The sequence below is a fragment of the Lygodium microphyllum genome, chromosome 8, assembly GCF_053477565.2.
Source record: "Lygodium microphyllum isolate KBCC chromosome 8, Lygodium_microphyllum_v1.1.10, whole genome shotgun sequence".
NCBI classification, from domain to species: domain Eukaryota; kingdom Viridiplantae; phylum Streptophyta; class Polypodiopsida; order Schizaeales; family Lygodiaceae; genus Lygodium; species Lygodium microphyllum.
Genome location: NC_141142.1, coordinates 103,408,634 through 103,424,071, shown reverse-complemented (window position 1 = coordinate 103,424,071; position 15,438 = coordinate 103,408,634). Strand labels below are relative to the sequence as shown.

The 15,438-nt window shown below is 42.1% G+C and overlaps 1 protein-coding gene across 1 annotated transcript; it reads left to right on the top strand.

Annotated features, from left to right (window-relative positions):
- Positions 1 to 2,275: 2,275 nt before the first annotated feature.
- On the top strand, positions 2,276 to 4,027 carry LOC148032684 (endochitinase CH25-like). Its single transcript, XM_087683315.1, has 3 exons — positions 2,276 to 2,857; positions 2,983 to 3,097; positions 3,317 to 4,027. Exons 1-3 carry the CDS (start codon positions 2,419 to 2,421, stop codon positions 3,633 to 3,635), a joined length of 873 nt encoding a protein of 290 aa, XP_087539441.1. The 5' UTR covers positions 2,276 to 2,418; the 3' UTR covers positions 3,636 to 4,027.
- Positions 4,028 to 15,438: the final 11,411 nt, after the last annotated feature.

Sequence of the window (15,438 nt, the reverse complement as noted above, 5' to 3'; positions counted from 1 at the left end):
TACAGTAAAAGCTATCGAAACATTTATTCTTTGGCCCCACTAATACAAAAGAAGTGTACCATTACTGGGGACCATTCTCTATTGGCCCCTTTACCCTATATACCATTAGATTTTAGAGAGATAGAGAGAGACACATAGAACTATATAAATTGAATGATGTAGTACAAAGCAATAAGGGAAAGTACATGATTTAAAAACAATAAATATGATAGTTGCAAAAGCATGTCATTACTCTATATCTAATTCTTCAAATTTCCAACAAAGAAGACATTTGAAACCAACAATTCTATTACGAAGTAGTTTCTATCTTAAGCATTAATTTGAGGATGGTATGGGTTGGGTTAGTGACTACTACAAAATAGTTAAATCAAGGATACTTGACTATTTAGTTAGCAACATGAATATGTGAATGATGGATTACTTGCAAGGGATCGACATATACCAAGGTGATATTATCTTGATTGGACTTAGTTCTCACCTTAGTATCGTTTTAAGAGCACAAAACCTAGAAATAACCTTGTCATGTGCATATACTTGTAGTGTTGACCCATGGAATGTAGTGTTAATTGTTTTAGTGATGTAGAGGGCTTGACTATATCGCATTGGTGGATTATTAGTGTGATGTTTGGACGGGTATGATTAGGTCATGGAAATGTCTCATTAACATGATACTAGGCGCTCCGCGCCTAGACTCGCCCCGGCGCTTTGCGCTGAGGTGGGCGCGATATTTGCCCGGGGGGGGAGGGGGGGTGCTGGACGCATGGCACCCGCCCCCACATTCTCTTTTTTTTTTGTGGGGGAAGTGGGGGGTTGCCACGTGGCACCCACCCCCCACCTCTCCTTAACTAATAGTATAGATGAGATGTTTACGTGCTAGTAAATGGTACATATTTTTGCTTAGGTGTCCTATGACTAGGCTTTGCCATCACAATCTATCTCGAAAGAAATGCTAATAATCCTAATAATGCAAGTTGTATCTATACTATCCATAACACATCTTTCAATGCAAATGGGATGTTCACATTGTCTTCCTCTTACAAGAAAAGGAAAAGACATCTAGATAAGATTTGTAACAATATGTAAAGTGCTAGTACAAGATTGTGATACAAAACATATGTGGACTTTATATTATAGAATCTAGCAACTTTTTTTTACTAGACTAATATGACTATTTAGATGGTAGAAATATGCTGGCTCTATGTTCTAGAAGTTGTGAGATGTTTGAGTGGACTAACATGACTAGTATCCATAGAGTACATACCTATAGATATATGGCAATACTTCACATTTTGAATGATACATACTGAAAAACTAGCATGAAAAATGAAGTCTATCTTCAAACTTCCTTTTGGACACTAACCACTAGAAATGGGAGAGGGAAAAAATATAAAACGTATGCACACTCCAATTGTGGGCATTTGATTGGACTAAAACTGACCTTTATCCATATATTATCTAGTTGAGACATACTGTAATGATTGAAGATGGATGTGGAAAATCTATTTATGTATTCTTCTAGTTATGAAAATAAGACAACAAAGACCAGGTTTAAAAATCGAATGGAAAAGTGCGAAGCTTTGATATGACTTTGATGGCATTGAAGACATTTCATGGTTCGGTGCAAGTATAGCAAAGACATCTTTTATATGCGTAATTACTTGACTTTTAGCAAGCTTTTAAATTAGCCATGAGATGGGTGGATAAAAGGATGTACGAGAATGCTTGAAGGCATAATTTTAAATGTGCATTTTGAGAATTGTCTATGCCTTTGGCTAGTGACACTCTTTGATGTAGTCATGTGGAGGATTGTGTGAGATTGGGAAAGTCAAGATCAATGTTCACAGAAAACCGTACCTTAGTGTATTTTTTCTAGGCAAGATTCTCAAAAAACCGATTGCAATTGAAGTTCATCTTGATGAAAACCGGCTTTTTTAAAAGCATTTCAGTTATAAAACCGGCTATTTCCCTCCCAAAACCGGTCTGGGTAAAAGCCTATTCTTTTGTTCCATTGGAGGGGAAAAAAGTTTTTCGTGAGCACTAAAGATGATGATTTTCTATCGGAGCATAGGTCTTCAAGATGAACAGAAGTAATAATGAACATGACGGTGAGGAGGAGGACTCAGGAGGAGGAGGATGATGGGTTAAGCAAGGCACATAGAAAGGGCTTTTGCACGTGGTGAAAGGTGGGCCGCGGGCGAAAAGCTTGAAAAGGTGGACTCAAGGAAGAACCTGTTGAGAGAGAGAGAGAGAGAGAGAGAGAGAGAGAGTCAAGTTTCAACAGAGTGGGGTGGGTCACGGGTGAGACGCCGTCTGAGAGAGTCCACTGTCTCTCCATATAAAAGGGCAGGACGTGGGCATGAATCTTCAGATCTTGCTGTGATCATATAATTGTCTGTATTGCTATTAGCATTCAGAAAGATGGGGCCTTCCTTATGCAGAGTATTGATGCTGGTGGCGGTGGTGTTGGTGGGTAGTAGTAGTGATGGGTGGGGTGTGAGAGCAGAGCAATGTGGGAGGCAGGCTGGGGGGCAGCTCTGCCCCAACAGCCTCTGCTGCAGCCAATATGGCTGGTGTGGCAGCACAACCGAGTACTGCAGCGCCGGTAATTGCCAGAGCCAGTGTGGCGGCAGCAGCAGTGGTGGCAGCTCCGGTGTTGCTTCCATCGTCAGCAGCAGCGTCTTCGACCAATTCTTCTCCCACCGCAACGACGCTGGCTGCCCTGCCAACGGCTTCTACACCTACAGTGCCTTCCTCAGCGCCGCCGCCGCCTTCACCGGCTTCGGCACCGCCTCCGACAGCACCTCCAACCGCCGCGAGCTCGCTGCTTTCTTCGCCAATGCTGCCCATGAGGTCACTGGTAAAGCTCAGTCTCAGAGCCTGTGAGTCCAAATTAGGGAGGAAGCAGTAGTACTGATTCTGTTGGTGGTAGTAGTACTGGTAGTAGAAGGAGTGATCATCATGTCTTTGTGTGTATGATTGCAGGTGGGTGCTACAAGGAAGAAGTGGATCAATCAAGTTCCTACTGCAGTGTATCCGCGCAATGGGGTTGTGCAAGCTCCAAGAAATACTATGGGAGGGGACCCCTTCAAATTTCTTGGTATAGCATTTCATTAAGTACACAGACCGAAATGAGAGATGTTCAGTATGACCATGCACTAACACATGCTATCCACTGCACTCTGGACTACATCCTATCTCGTCTGATTACAACGTTTCAACCTAATTCATGCTAATATCATATGTTCCTGTGAAGTAGCACTGTGTTTCATGTGATTGCAAGCTTTCTTACCCCCTAAATTCTGATCCGATTCCACAGGAATTACAATTATGGGCAAGCTGGGAAGGCCATTGGATTTGATGGGATAAACAATCCTGAGGTTGTGGCGACCGATCCTGTGATCTCATTCAAGACAGCTATCTGGTTCTGGATGACTCCCCAATCCCCCAAGCCCTCTTGCCACAGTGCCATCACAGGCAACCAGGGCTTTGGAGCGACCATCAGCATCATCAATGGAGGGATAGAATGTGGTAATGCTGGTGCAGCAGGAAAGGCAGCAGCACAAGATAGAATCAATCTCTACAAGGCGTTCTGTGGTATTCTGGGTGTGCAACCTGACAGCCAACTCACATGCTAAGTATACATGGCAAGTTCTAAAGAGGGGAATCCTTACTTAACATGTGAAATCTACACTTAAGTAATATACTAATTACCTCGCAGTTCACAAATTGAATTACTGCATGGAGAACTGTATAGTACCTAAACCTTACCAAACTTCTTAATGGAGTTGCATCAAAATGTGGAGTTAACTATCCTTTCATAGAAACTTTGGCATTAAAATGTGTTAATTATCCTTGCATAAAAAGTTTGACTCGAAGCTTCATCTTAGCTTCTGCAAGTCTAACCAAATAGCTGGTGGAAGTGTTGGGCCAAAGATTGTTTAGAAGGTCTGCAAGGTATTTATATATATGAGTAGTCTTGCAACTTGTAACTTCCTATGAACAGAGATCATTGAGAACGTTCCTTTCACTTGTGAGGTGGGACTTCTGAATTGCCAGAAATATTTAACTTCTCCTTCACAATTAGTACTAGCATCTTTGACATCTCACAATTGGCAAGACACACATTGCATTTCTTTTGCCACATGTCATTTCATAGCTAATCATGGTTGAGTTGCTAAGAATTCCCCTTAGTTACATGCCATAAATTCAATCCATTTTGCAAATGGGCAAACAAGTTATAAAGTGGTAAAAACTAGCTCAAGTAATTTGCCTCTCCTTCCACCTCGAATTCAGCCTTTGGTTGAGTCTTAATAGCCTTCTCTTAAGATTTGGAATATCATAAGAGTTGTGGCTATCAAGAGGATCTCAAAGAACATGAATCTAGTGGCAATTTCTAAGCGGGTCAGAGCTAAACTAGAAGCAATTCTTGGTTGTATTGTTAGGGAAGTGCTAGCACCACCAAGAATTTTGAGGCAAAAAGAACATGCATTTAGAGTTGATTACAAGCACCTAAGGAGAGCAAGGTTATGAGTTAACTTAGGGGGTAAAATGCTTTCTTTAGTGTTGCATCATAAAGATGGATTTCTAAATATTCATGGTAGAGATTCAAATAAGTTTAGCATTTAAAAAGGAAGTGGTAGAAAGTAAGATCACAGTGGTCTTGCTTTCATGTCTAGAAGTTAGTTGCCAATCAATGATTTTGTCAAACACATTATGGGAGAAAGTAAGATCACAATAATCTTGCTTTCATGTCTAGAAGTTAGTAGTCAATGATTTTGTCAAACACACTATGGGAGCATGATTTTCCTCCCACCTCACAAATCAACCCTTCCATATTTTTATTTCTCATGTCTACCTAATAGGCTTATAGTTTTGTCTACCCTTTAGCACTTCTTTCTTTTCTAGAATATATGTTGATAGTAAACAAGATAAACAATGTAGGTTATCAAGCTCGCATGAGAATATCATCATTACTTTATTTCATTAGTCATGACCCGTGAGGTTACAAGCTTTTCTAATGGTGTGGGATAATGATGGGATAGTCAATTTGAACAAGTGGATCGAGGAAAACCTTAACTTGAGATAATGAATGGTTTACTCTTGAAGATTAAGAGCACCAATATTATTAATGAATATAATTATATGAGAGGGTGATGACGATTAAGGTCAAGGTTTGGAGAGTTGAGTACACATAGCCATTGATTATAGGAAGTTTAAGTCATATATTGAATGGGGGGGGGGGTTTGGTGAACACTCTAGATAACATGGTCTCATGGAGAGAGAGAGAGAGAGAGAGAGAGAGAGAGAGAGAGAGAGAGAGAGAGAGAGAGAGAGAGAGAGAGAGAGAGAGAGAGAGTGTGTGTGTGTGTGTGTGTGTGTGTGTGTGAATATAAAACATAGGTACAAGAAACAATCTTTTGAACATAGTAGTTGTGGTAGTAGTAGCATAACTATGTCTTACATTCTAATCTTTGTTTGTACCTTTATAAGTGGGCGGATCTTGATTCATTGGCTAGTCTTTGAAATATAAAGGTCTCAAATGTAAACACTTCATAAATTCCTTTTGTTATCTCACAAAATGTCAAAAATTTTCAAGGTATTCAAAATACCCATTGATATAAGAACTAGAGATCCACTAGTTCAAAATACCAATTGGTATAGGAACTAGAGATCCACTAGTTAGATGTAAGTATGGAAGTCTTTGGGCCAAAGGACACTAGACAAGAACATGAATTCTTTGCCAGGTGAGATGCACATGATACAAATTACTAGATAGAAATTAACTTTGACATCATGAATATCTTGCAAACGAATTAGTTTATTTCTAACATTTTGGAAAATAATCATTGCACATCTAACTCCTTGCTATAGGTAGACTAGCACAGTGGGTCGTAGATCTCAGGTGCAATCCAAGGTCTTATTCTCCTTTTCAACTCTCCTTTCCGCCGACGCTCATCTATGAGGTGCATAGGATCATTTGGACCACCATAGTTGATTGATGATCTTGTCATGCTAGAAATGAGCATTAGACCCTAGTCTATGATGCCAACCCTAGAGATGTTCTCTTTGGTAAAGTCTAGTACCATGTTATGCAAGTCTGAATGGATGATGCCGGCACTATACACTACCTTCATCCCATCCACTAGTGCATGAATAATGTTCGGATTATTGATAACTACCAGAATCCTAGCTTTCTCCTTTGCATTGGGCACCTTGTTAGGATTAGGGATGAATCCCACTGATGGATTGCTCAAGTGCTTGATTGTACCCCACATTAATACATCATTCAATGTACCACATTTGAATAAGGGGAAGATCATAACCCAAGGGGGCTCAAAAGTGAAGGCAATGCATTGCACAATCGATGCATTGATTTTTGCATCATCCCACACTCCACTTGAAACTGTTGTAACTTGGCATTATTAGAGCCCTTGTACATTTTGGTACAAAATTTCAAATCTGAAGGAAAATAACTGATATTATCTATTGTGGCTTTCACACACTACTCGAAGAAGCCTTCATCGATGTCTCTGCCTGGCTTGATTGCATCAAAAGGAATGCTAATTGTTGGCGCACATTGGTGATTCCTCAATGTCTGCCACATAGTTCTTGCCCCCGACAGATCATCTTGCTATCTTGTGGAACTAGGACTAGGACCTGCACCTATTGTAGTCTTCAAACGCTTTGGCAAAGAGGAGGCACTAGACAAGTCCTTCACCTGCTTTGAACGTGCCACCTCCTCTCTCCACTTTGTGTTCCACAATGCCAACTTCTCATTTGATACAAATGATGGTGCTAACTCCCTAAGATCTTCAAGCATCTTAGGTGTGTTTCTGAGCAATGTGCGACAAAGATGCAAGTTTTTCTCAGGATCCATGATGACTGCATCAGTAACTAAGTGTGAAAGCCCTTGTTGTTGCAACAAGGCATGCATAGCTATACATGCTCAATTGCAAAAGTTGACAAATGCAACATCGTTGCTATTAATGAATAATATTTGCTCTTTTGTACTAGACGATATGACCTCTATCAAGCAAATGCGAAGTGCTTTGGCAACATTAAGAGCCATCTCAACAAGGCCAATTTCCCCCAGTTTGTGACAAAGGAAAAAATTCATATAAGCATGGCACCCAAGACCTTGCCTCCCAATCGTAAGTTAGATTGCATCACTTGAATATAAACATTTGATATACAATCCTTGATTAAAAACATAACTACATGATATCAATCTTCGGTTATACTAGTGTTGTATATATAGACTTCAATTGAGTTAAAATTACATGATATCATTTAGACATTGAACAATGAAGATGCAACATAGATTGCATCAAGTTGTTTGCTCATAAAAGCATAAATACACAAAAAGATTGTTAGATTTTTAAAGATCTACACACGTGAGGATACTTTATGGTTGAGTATACGACCTAAATGCTCATCCCATCAAAGCAACACCAAATAACTAGTGTGTCAGGACATTATGTAGCTAAAAACATGACCAAATGCCCATGATCACTTATTTATTCATTTATAGCCCATCACGACACTATCTAGCTGAATTCACGACTAAGTGCCCATCCATACCCAAGGGAAAAGGGAGGGTGTTACAATAAAAATGACAAATCTATGTCGAGTTCACGACACAATGCCAAGTCAATTGTGACATACTTTTCAAAAGACACTCACTTGCCGACCTACGAACGGTCCTTCAAATCGCACATGGTGGTTATCGTAATGGCCCTAGAGGCTGGGGTGACTACCCCCCCGAATCCCCGCAAAGGTGGCTCTGCCCCCTCTGCACCTCCTCTAAGTAGGCTTGAGAGAAAACGTGCGCCATGATAGGTCCTCCAAATTAGATCCTAGCGTAGTAATGGCTTTGCACAAGCATAAATTCTCACTTGCAAAACAACAACCAAAAGCCCATACCCAAACAAAGACAAACAGAGACCCTACAACATCAATGGGCCAATCTAGCCAACAAGGGCAAAAAGGCCACACCACAAAAACACTTCTAGGTTACATTCAAATTGCATCTAGTCAGAGTGGAATGGAACAACATCAAGCTACAACTCCAAGGATGACTAGACATGACATTCCTGACAATAGATGCACCTTGAGTAGCACTGCACTGATGATCCAAGACATCAGTGGAGAATCCACATCTAGTCGTGTAGCTAGGGACTCAAGGGAATTTTTTAGAAGGCTCAAATTTATAAGCCAAGACCCGAAAGATGAAGACATAGTACCGCCTACTTATCTTAGGGTCAAACTCACTGCAAAAAGGGAGCACTATGTCGATACTCTCATCAATGAAGGGGCAGATTTTAATATCTTGACCTATGAAGCATGGACCCTATTAGGCCAACCAGAGCTCACATCGACTAATGCAACTCTTAGTCCTTATGGGGGACACCTACAAACACTCATAGGAAAGTGCAAAATCCTTGTAATTATTGAAACTGAAAGCTTGCCTGTCCTATTCCACGTTCCTCCAAACAGTGCTAGTTGTGGAAAGGAAACTCTCCTTGGACAACCCTTCAAAAGGGCAACCCAGTGTGAGGCCGACTATGTTGCACAAAGGATACACTTGATGCTACTACCGGGTGTGAGGATAATCACAACCTTTAGTAAGGGTGGCCTCATCAAACCTCGAGGGAAAGACAAGGAACATTCCGACATGTCAAACAAGCCTAGTGTTAAGAGCAAGGACTTGTTGAAAGAGTTGCTACAAGCACAGATTGAATAGAGAGAACCAGTGAGTGAGGCCAGGCTAGAAACAAGAAAGTCAGGAGACAATGCCAAGGGTAGGCTTTGGACTTACAAACATCGTAGAAGATCACAAAAGAAGCCCAAGCCTTATAAACGAAGGTACCGATGGAGAGCTAGCACAACACCGTGATGGATATCCAAAGTGTCACTACGTGCTCATGGGTATTACGCAAGTAACCGATGGATTTGGGTACCAAAACCCCTTTCTCAACCACCTCTATCAGCTGAAGGCCAGATTGTATCAAAAGCGAAGAAGCACAGGAGGAAATCTAAGAGAAAATCCAAGTCTCGAGACAAGAAACCAAACATGAGTATTAGAAAGGAAGAGCCTAGCATGCTTAATACACAGATGTCAAATGTAACCATTAAGCATGTACAAAGACCACTAGTGCTAAAGGAGCTTTTGACTTCCCAAGGGGATCATGAGCACCATAGGCACAACGTTGCTCATAAGAAGGCTGATTGCTCAACAAACCAAATGGAACAGCCGCGAGCAAATCTTTCAGCCAATGCCAAGTCCACGTAAGAGTCCCAGATCTCCTACACCCTCTTTCCCTAAACGGACACAGGAATCACAACAGGAGCCATCAAGTGCAGCTGCTCAATCCCAACCTCTATCTCCATCTAAGCTTCCAGATGTCCAAGAGGTGGGACATGACACCACCCGTAGCTCTTGGCCCAATGATATGTCTGTGCAACCTAATGTGACTAGATCAACTGATGCTTGATCTACAAAAGTGAATGCTCAAAGGGCAACAAAAGACACGACCACTTCTGATCGACCTAAGGACTTGACACCGCAATCCACCAATAGTAGCCAATCCACTAAACTAGCTACTACTACTTCCAATTAGGGATCACAGTAGTCGCAACCCTTGGCCGTGACAATGCCCCTTGCGAAATTTGTCCTTAGCCATTCACCTGTGGAGGAGGTGTCGCAACCAACATCCTTGACAACTCTAACACTTCCAAAGCACCTAAAGCCTAGGCTTGAGGAGCTAAACAGAGGGGAATTAGCTAAAGAGCTACACTCTCCAAAAAGAGAGGCAGTTGTACCCTCATAACCTAGCAGGGCTGTTCAACAGGCCGTAGCTATGCCCCATGAGGACACACTAGAGAAAGAGAATGCTGAGGTCCAACCAAGCACATGGATGATTGACCTAGTTCAAGGTCCCGAGTCTTCCAAGGATACACCTTGATTGCCTAAGAAAGAGAAGAGAAAGCAACGAAAACATCAACAACAGTTGCAACCGGTTGTAGACCCCAAGAAGATTGAGACCAAGAGTACCGAAGAGCTAAGGAATAAAGCATTGAATCCACCCATGAATGAACCCATTGCCATCTCTCCTAGTAGCGGTGAAACCTTAGACACATCCATGTGCTCTAAAAAATCAAAGTAACCATTACCATTAATGGTTGCTTGCAACACTCAACCCACCAACAATAGAACTCGCATTGACCAATCAAAAGTAGATACAACACTGTCACAACAGGGTGACAAGAGTATACCAATCACATCCAAGGAGAACCATGACACAATAGTAGCAAGGCCTCGGGAGAAACATGGAAACCAAGAGAGGATAAGCAATCCTAGCGTTGACCAATCTTGCTCATCTAGGCCTGAGCCCCCAGCCATGATAAAGCCTAGGGAAACTCCTAGAACCTTGCATGAGATAGCAATCGAGCAAGCCCTCATTGAACATAGAAGTGTCGCAAAATGCTTAACTGAGTTGGATGCTAAGCTCAAAGTGTTCACATGTGTCTACATCCTAGCAGACATGGGCACATTCGTTAGGGAACAACTGAAAGAATACCTACCATTTTCCCTATCCTAGGAAGAGCAAGAACATCTTGATGAGCACTATGACATGCTCTTGCATGAATGCATGCGACTCATCTCTGACAAGGAAGCCGACGATCTACGCTTAACTATGACATTCAATGAAGTGCTTTGTCAACCAAATCTCTTAGAGATAGAGCAACTAAAGAGACAATCAGAGGGTTGAAGTCATTTTGAAAAATTTTAGTTTGAAAATCGTGTTATAATGGCCAAATTGGGAGTCCAAATTATGACGGTGACCCAACCTATGTGGCACTGACTTCTTTTCGAGTACTGACTGTCATTCGGGGTATGGACTTAGCCGGAACTAGCCAAGAGAACTCTCTGGTTGATAAGGTTCTCACTGAGGAGGAGTTATATGTTGCCAGTAGACTCGGACAAGGTATCATGCTACTCAATGTTGCAAAATATCTATTGTTATTGAGTAAGCTGCCACGAGTACTAGATGTGTGTGCCACACTCCAATACAATCTTGAGTTCTATAATTGGTTTTTATCCTCACAAAGTGACATGGATTTGTAAATATGTACATAAATAAACAATGAGTTTTGTGACCCTGTATAGATAATATCAACACACACAAGCAATGATAGTCAAGCGCAGGGAGAAGACTTGGGTTTGACAGGCTGAGCTCCTCAAGTCCTCCTCTCATTACATGTTTAGAAGTCGTGTGACCATTCCCGCCTCTAGGTGGAGGGCATGCAACCCTCATTACCGCCATAGGAAGCCGTGACCAACAATCTCTAACGGCGTGGACGGGGGGTCGTCCCCTTCTATACACCTTTCCCCTTTTCGGTCTATCCTTTTGGGGAGCCTTGCTCCACTCCATCACAACCAGTCCACGCAACTTAGCATAAGCCAAGATATGCTAATGGCTGGAATACGCCCTATAGTTGAAGCAAGACGAATATCATCATGGGGGCCATCCCTATACAACAAAAACTGCATACCTCACCTCACCCCTCCTCATCATATGCGCTTGATAATCCACTGTTTAATCCATTTCATGCAAATAATTCTATCCAACCTCAAAGTCTAACCTTGGTTCACATTTTGGACTCTCCCCATAGTATCCATCTTAGAGCACATAACGCAATTGGTATGCAAGGAAGCTCTCCGCCATCGGAGGGAACATAAGGCACTAGCACCTCCACTAGAATGCTACATGCCTACTCTAAAGAGGTACGTGCCGAAAAGAGGCCCCAAGCGACACCGCCCAGGACACAGGCCGAAAACTCCCCAAGCCAAGAGGACAAAGGCTCAAGGAAATGCCCAGGGGGTGGCAACCCCGGCCGTGTAGGTGCTCCACCAGATGCTTGCTTGGGCACCAAGTGCTCGAAATAGGAGAAGGCAACTAGAGACAAGCGTGAATTTGATGAATTGTTTAAAAGCATTTTTGAAACAGCTGTGGCCAGGGACTACACCATTCGGGTCCCGGCCAATATCTTCCCTTCCTGGCCTAATGGGAGTCCTGCATCGACACAGCCCCAGTCATTTGATCACCCAAATTCACCACGCCTCATACAAATAGAATAGGCCCTATGTGTATAAGCTGCTTGCCAAATGCCATTTTGTCATGACTTTTTGTCCTTAAGTGGTTAAAGGGGCAAGCTCCCCAACTATATAAACCTCCCTTACCTACTAATAATATATGTCGCGTCTTTAACAAGCGCCAAGGATATGCATCATAGTCAGCACCATAGGATTTTGACAAAGTAATATCTTTTTGTGTTGCATCTGTCATTATAATTGATGCATGTGACTTGCATATACTCTCACGAAGAGTCAAGTGAATGCAGGACGACACATGTCCTTATATGAGAGTGTTCAATGCCCAAGTCACCACAAGACCAGCAATCTCACAAGGAGCCATGATGAAGCCTCACCGCCAAAAGCAAAAATCGCCCTTGCCGATCGCCCACATTGCATGGACCAAAGCATGATTAGTGGCCACTCTCTCTTTCTGGGTCAAACTCTACACCTAGCACTCACGGCAGCTGTAACCTCAATTGTACCAATATCACATGTGACAAGGAGGTTTTGCAAAATCTCCAATGTGTCTCCCCATCTCAACAACTGTTCCTCTAACAACGAGGCTTAGACACAATCATCGCTGTAACATCCATTTTCACAGCCTTTGAATCTCGACATTTCCCAATCCAATTGAAAGGCTGATAGCCTCAACATATTGCAATGGTTGTACTCATGTTATTCTTTTTTTTTTTAAAGGGGGAAAGAAAAGGAAAGCAGAAAAAGAGAAAGAAAAAGAAAAAGAAAAGAAAAAAAAGCACTCACAATCAGAGTACGACACCTAGGGGTCCTCAAATTAGGTACGCCCAGTGACCTTGATCGGCTGGCTCCATCCCTAGTCCCCTAACCCTCTGCACATCCCCCACAATTGTTCAGGGGGGCACATCAAGGACAAGACATACCTAGGAAGCTTGTCTCGCCTATGGTTAGACCTATCACCCCTGACCCATTGACACGATTCCTTTTTGCACTCCGCCTTAGTATCATTACAATCGATCGTGGTAAGAACTGCACGAATGGCCATGAAAAGTACACACTACTCCTCCAGCAGCCCAATAGCTACTAGCTACCGAATGTTCGGTGTCAATGAGATCAATTATGCTACATCGTGCTGTCACAACGCAAAGGATATCTCATACACCTTCTTGTGTACTTCTCCTCAACATGGACAACTTTGCTTCATCCACACATTGTTACAAGGAACTAGCCCGCGGTCTTCTAACTATGTAATATCTGAGTATGCACAAGCACTCACATAATATCTGCACCAAAATATATACATAGTTTGGGTCCTCAAGTGCAGGACAATACTCTCAGCTTGCTTAGAGTTCAACCTATCTCCCAAACTAATTGAACTACATCTTGTGCACGATAAAGAAGACTAGCACTACCTTGAGAAAGAGACCACATATGAGAGGTTTTCAAGTGTAGGTATTGAAGACTCCCATGAAAGTGTCATTCACCCTTCATCAACACTCAACTCTGAATTCTTATCCTTCATCATCATGCAAGCCCACCAAGAATCATCAGCTGCTGCAGAATCCCCAGAACATCAACACTTGTGATGAGTGCAACTCCCAACAAAAGCCATCCCTATCCCCAACTTTAACAACCCTATCACCAACCAATCAGGCCAACAAAGTGCCACCAACCACCTTCATCCACACCACCATTAAAACTCGTCCAAGGCCAACCACAACATTCCCTTCCACCCACGTCTTTGATGCATGTCAAAGCCTACTATCTACAACGGTGAGTGCCATGGAATTGGCACTCGTCTAGGAGGGCGATAATGTTAACCCCCAAACGAACAAGGCGGAAAAGCTGAAAAATCTAAAGCAGAAGACAAGGCCAAGGCAAAAGTGAAACAGAAGACGAGGCGCACCAGGAAGAATCTGGAAACACAAGAAGTGCAAAAAAGTCCTAAATAAAGGAAAAAGGTGCACAAGAAAAAACGCAAGTCAATACTTTTGCAAAAGAGCATAAGTGCATCATGATTTAATTTAAAGAGCATTGGGCTCTCACCCGTACAATTTGTAAAGGTAGATGGGCAGTAGGAAGGAAGCTAGGAAAATACGAGGGCAATGGGAAAAAGGGCCTAGGCCACGGCCGGCCATGTAAAAAAGGAGATAAGTGGATGACCGCCCAAAAGGGATTTAGGGTTTTGTATATAAAGTTGAAAAGTGAATGAGAAGCTCATTCTTGTGTGTGGCCAAAAGGAGCTCTCTTCTTCTTCTTGCTTGCTTGAGCTTGTGCTTGAGAGAGGGAGTGTGAGAGTGTGAGGGAGTGAGTGTGTGAGGGTGAGGGACCGGGGAGGAGAAGCTCTCCATCTTCTCTTCTCTTCTCTTCTCTTCTCTTCTCTTGCTCGCGCCAATGGAGCTTGGAGCGTGGAGCTTGAGGATGGAGCTTGCTTGAAGCTTGCACTTGGATCGTAGAGCTACCAGAGTGTGCAGGAGAGGAGGTAACTTGATCGGCATGGAGGTAAGCTCACTACACCCGTAGATATGGATGGCGCATCGCCTATGTGAGAGGTAGCCATTATTGCTCAGCTTGGAATGCTTGAAGCAATAAGTGGTCAGTGGGTCTTGGCAATTGAGCGAGAGCTCCCACATGCAAAAAGTGTAAGCTACAATCCACCTAAGCGAGTCACACCCAAATACAAGTCACACCCAAAACACAAATCCTAGAAAGGATATATATATATATATATATATATATATATATATATATTCTAGCTAAATATTTTTAGACTAGTCAAAATGTTCCTCATAGATAAGGTGAGGTTCATGATTATATGGCTTTGGGCTTGCTAAACAATGTCACGATGCACAATTTAAAGATTGGCACATCCTCACTTGTGCAACTACTTGATTTAGACATAAGGCGTATGGTCTTTGTATACATATAATGAAGCAACCAACTCTTCCTTCTATAAAGGTATATTGAATTCATGCTTCCATTGACATGTCACACTTTCATGGGATGCCTTTGGACTTTGTATGCGTAGCTATTTTATTCTTTGGCATCTAGTCTCTTTATTAAGATTTCTCATACATGTTGAAGAAAAAGAAGAAACCATCAAAAGTAGAAAGAGAATATCATTAAGTGTTCCATGCAACCTTGAAAAAGTTACAAAATAAGTGTGACAAGCAAATAATCTAACATTCATCTAGATCATAAAAAATGAAAAGTCAAGAGCCAAATGTCAAAACCACCATTATTTCATGGGGAAGATAACACTTTTACTAGAGCCATCATACACATGGACTATACTTTTCCTTATTTTCTTACCTAGGAATTAG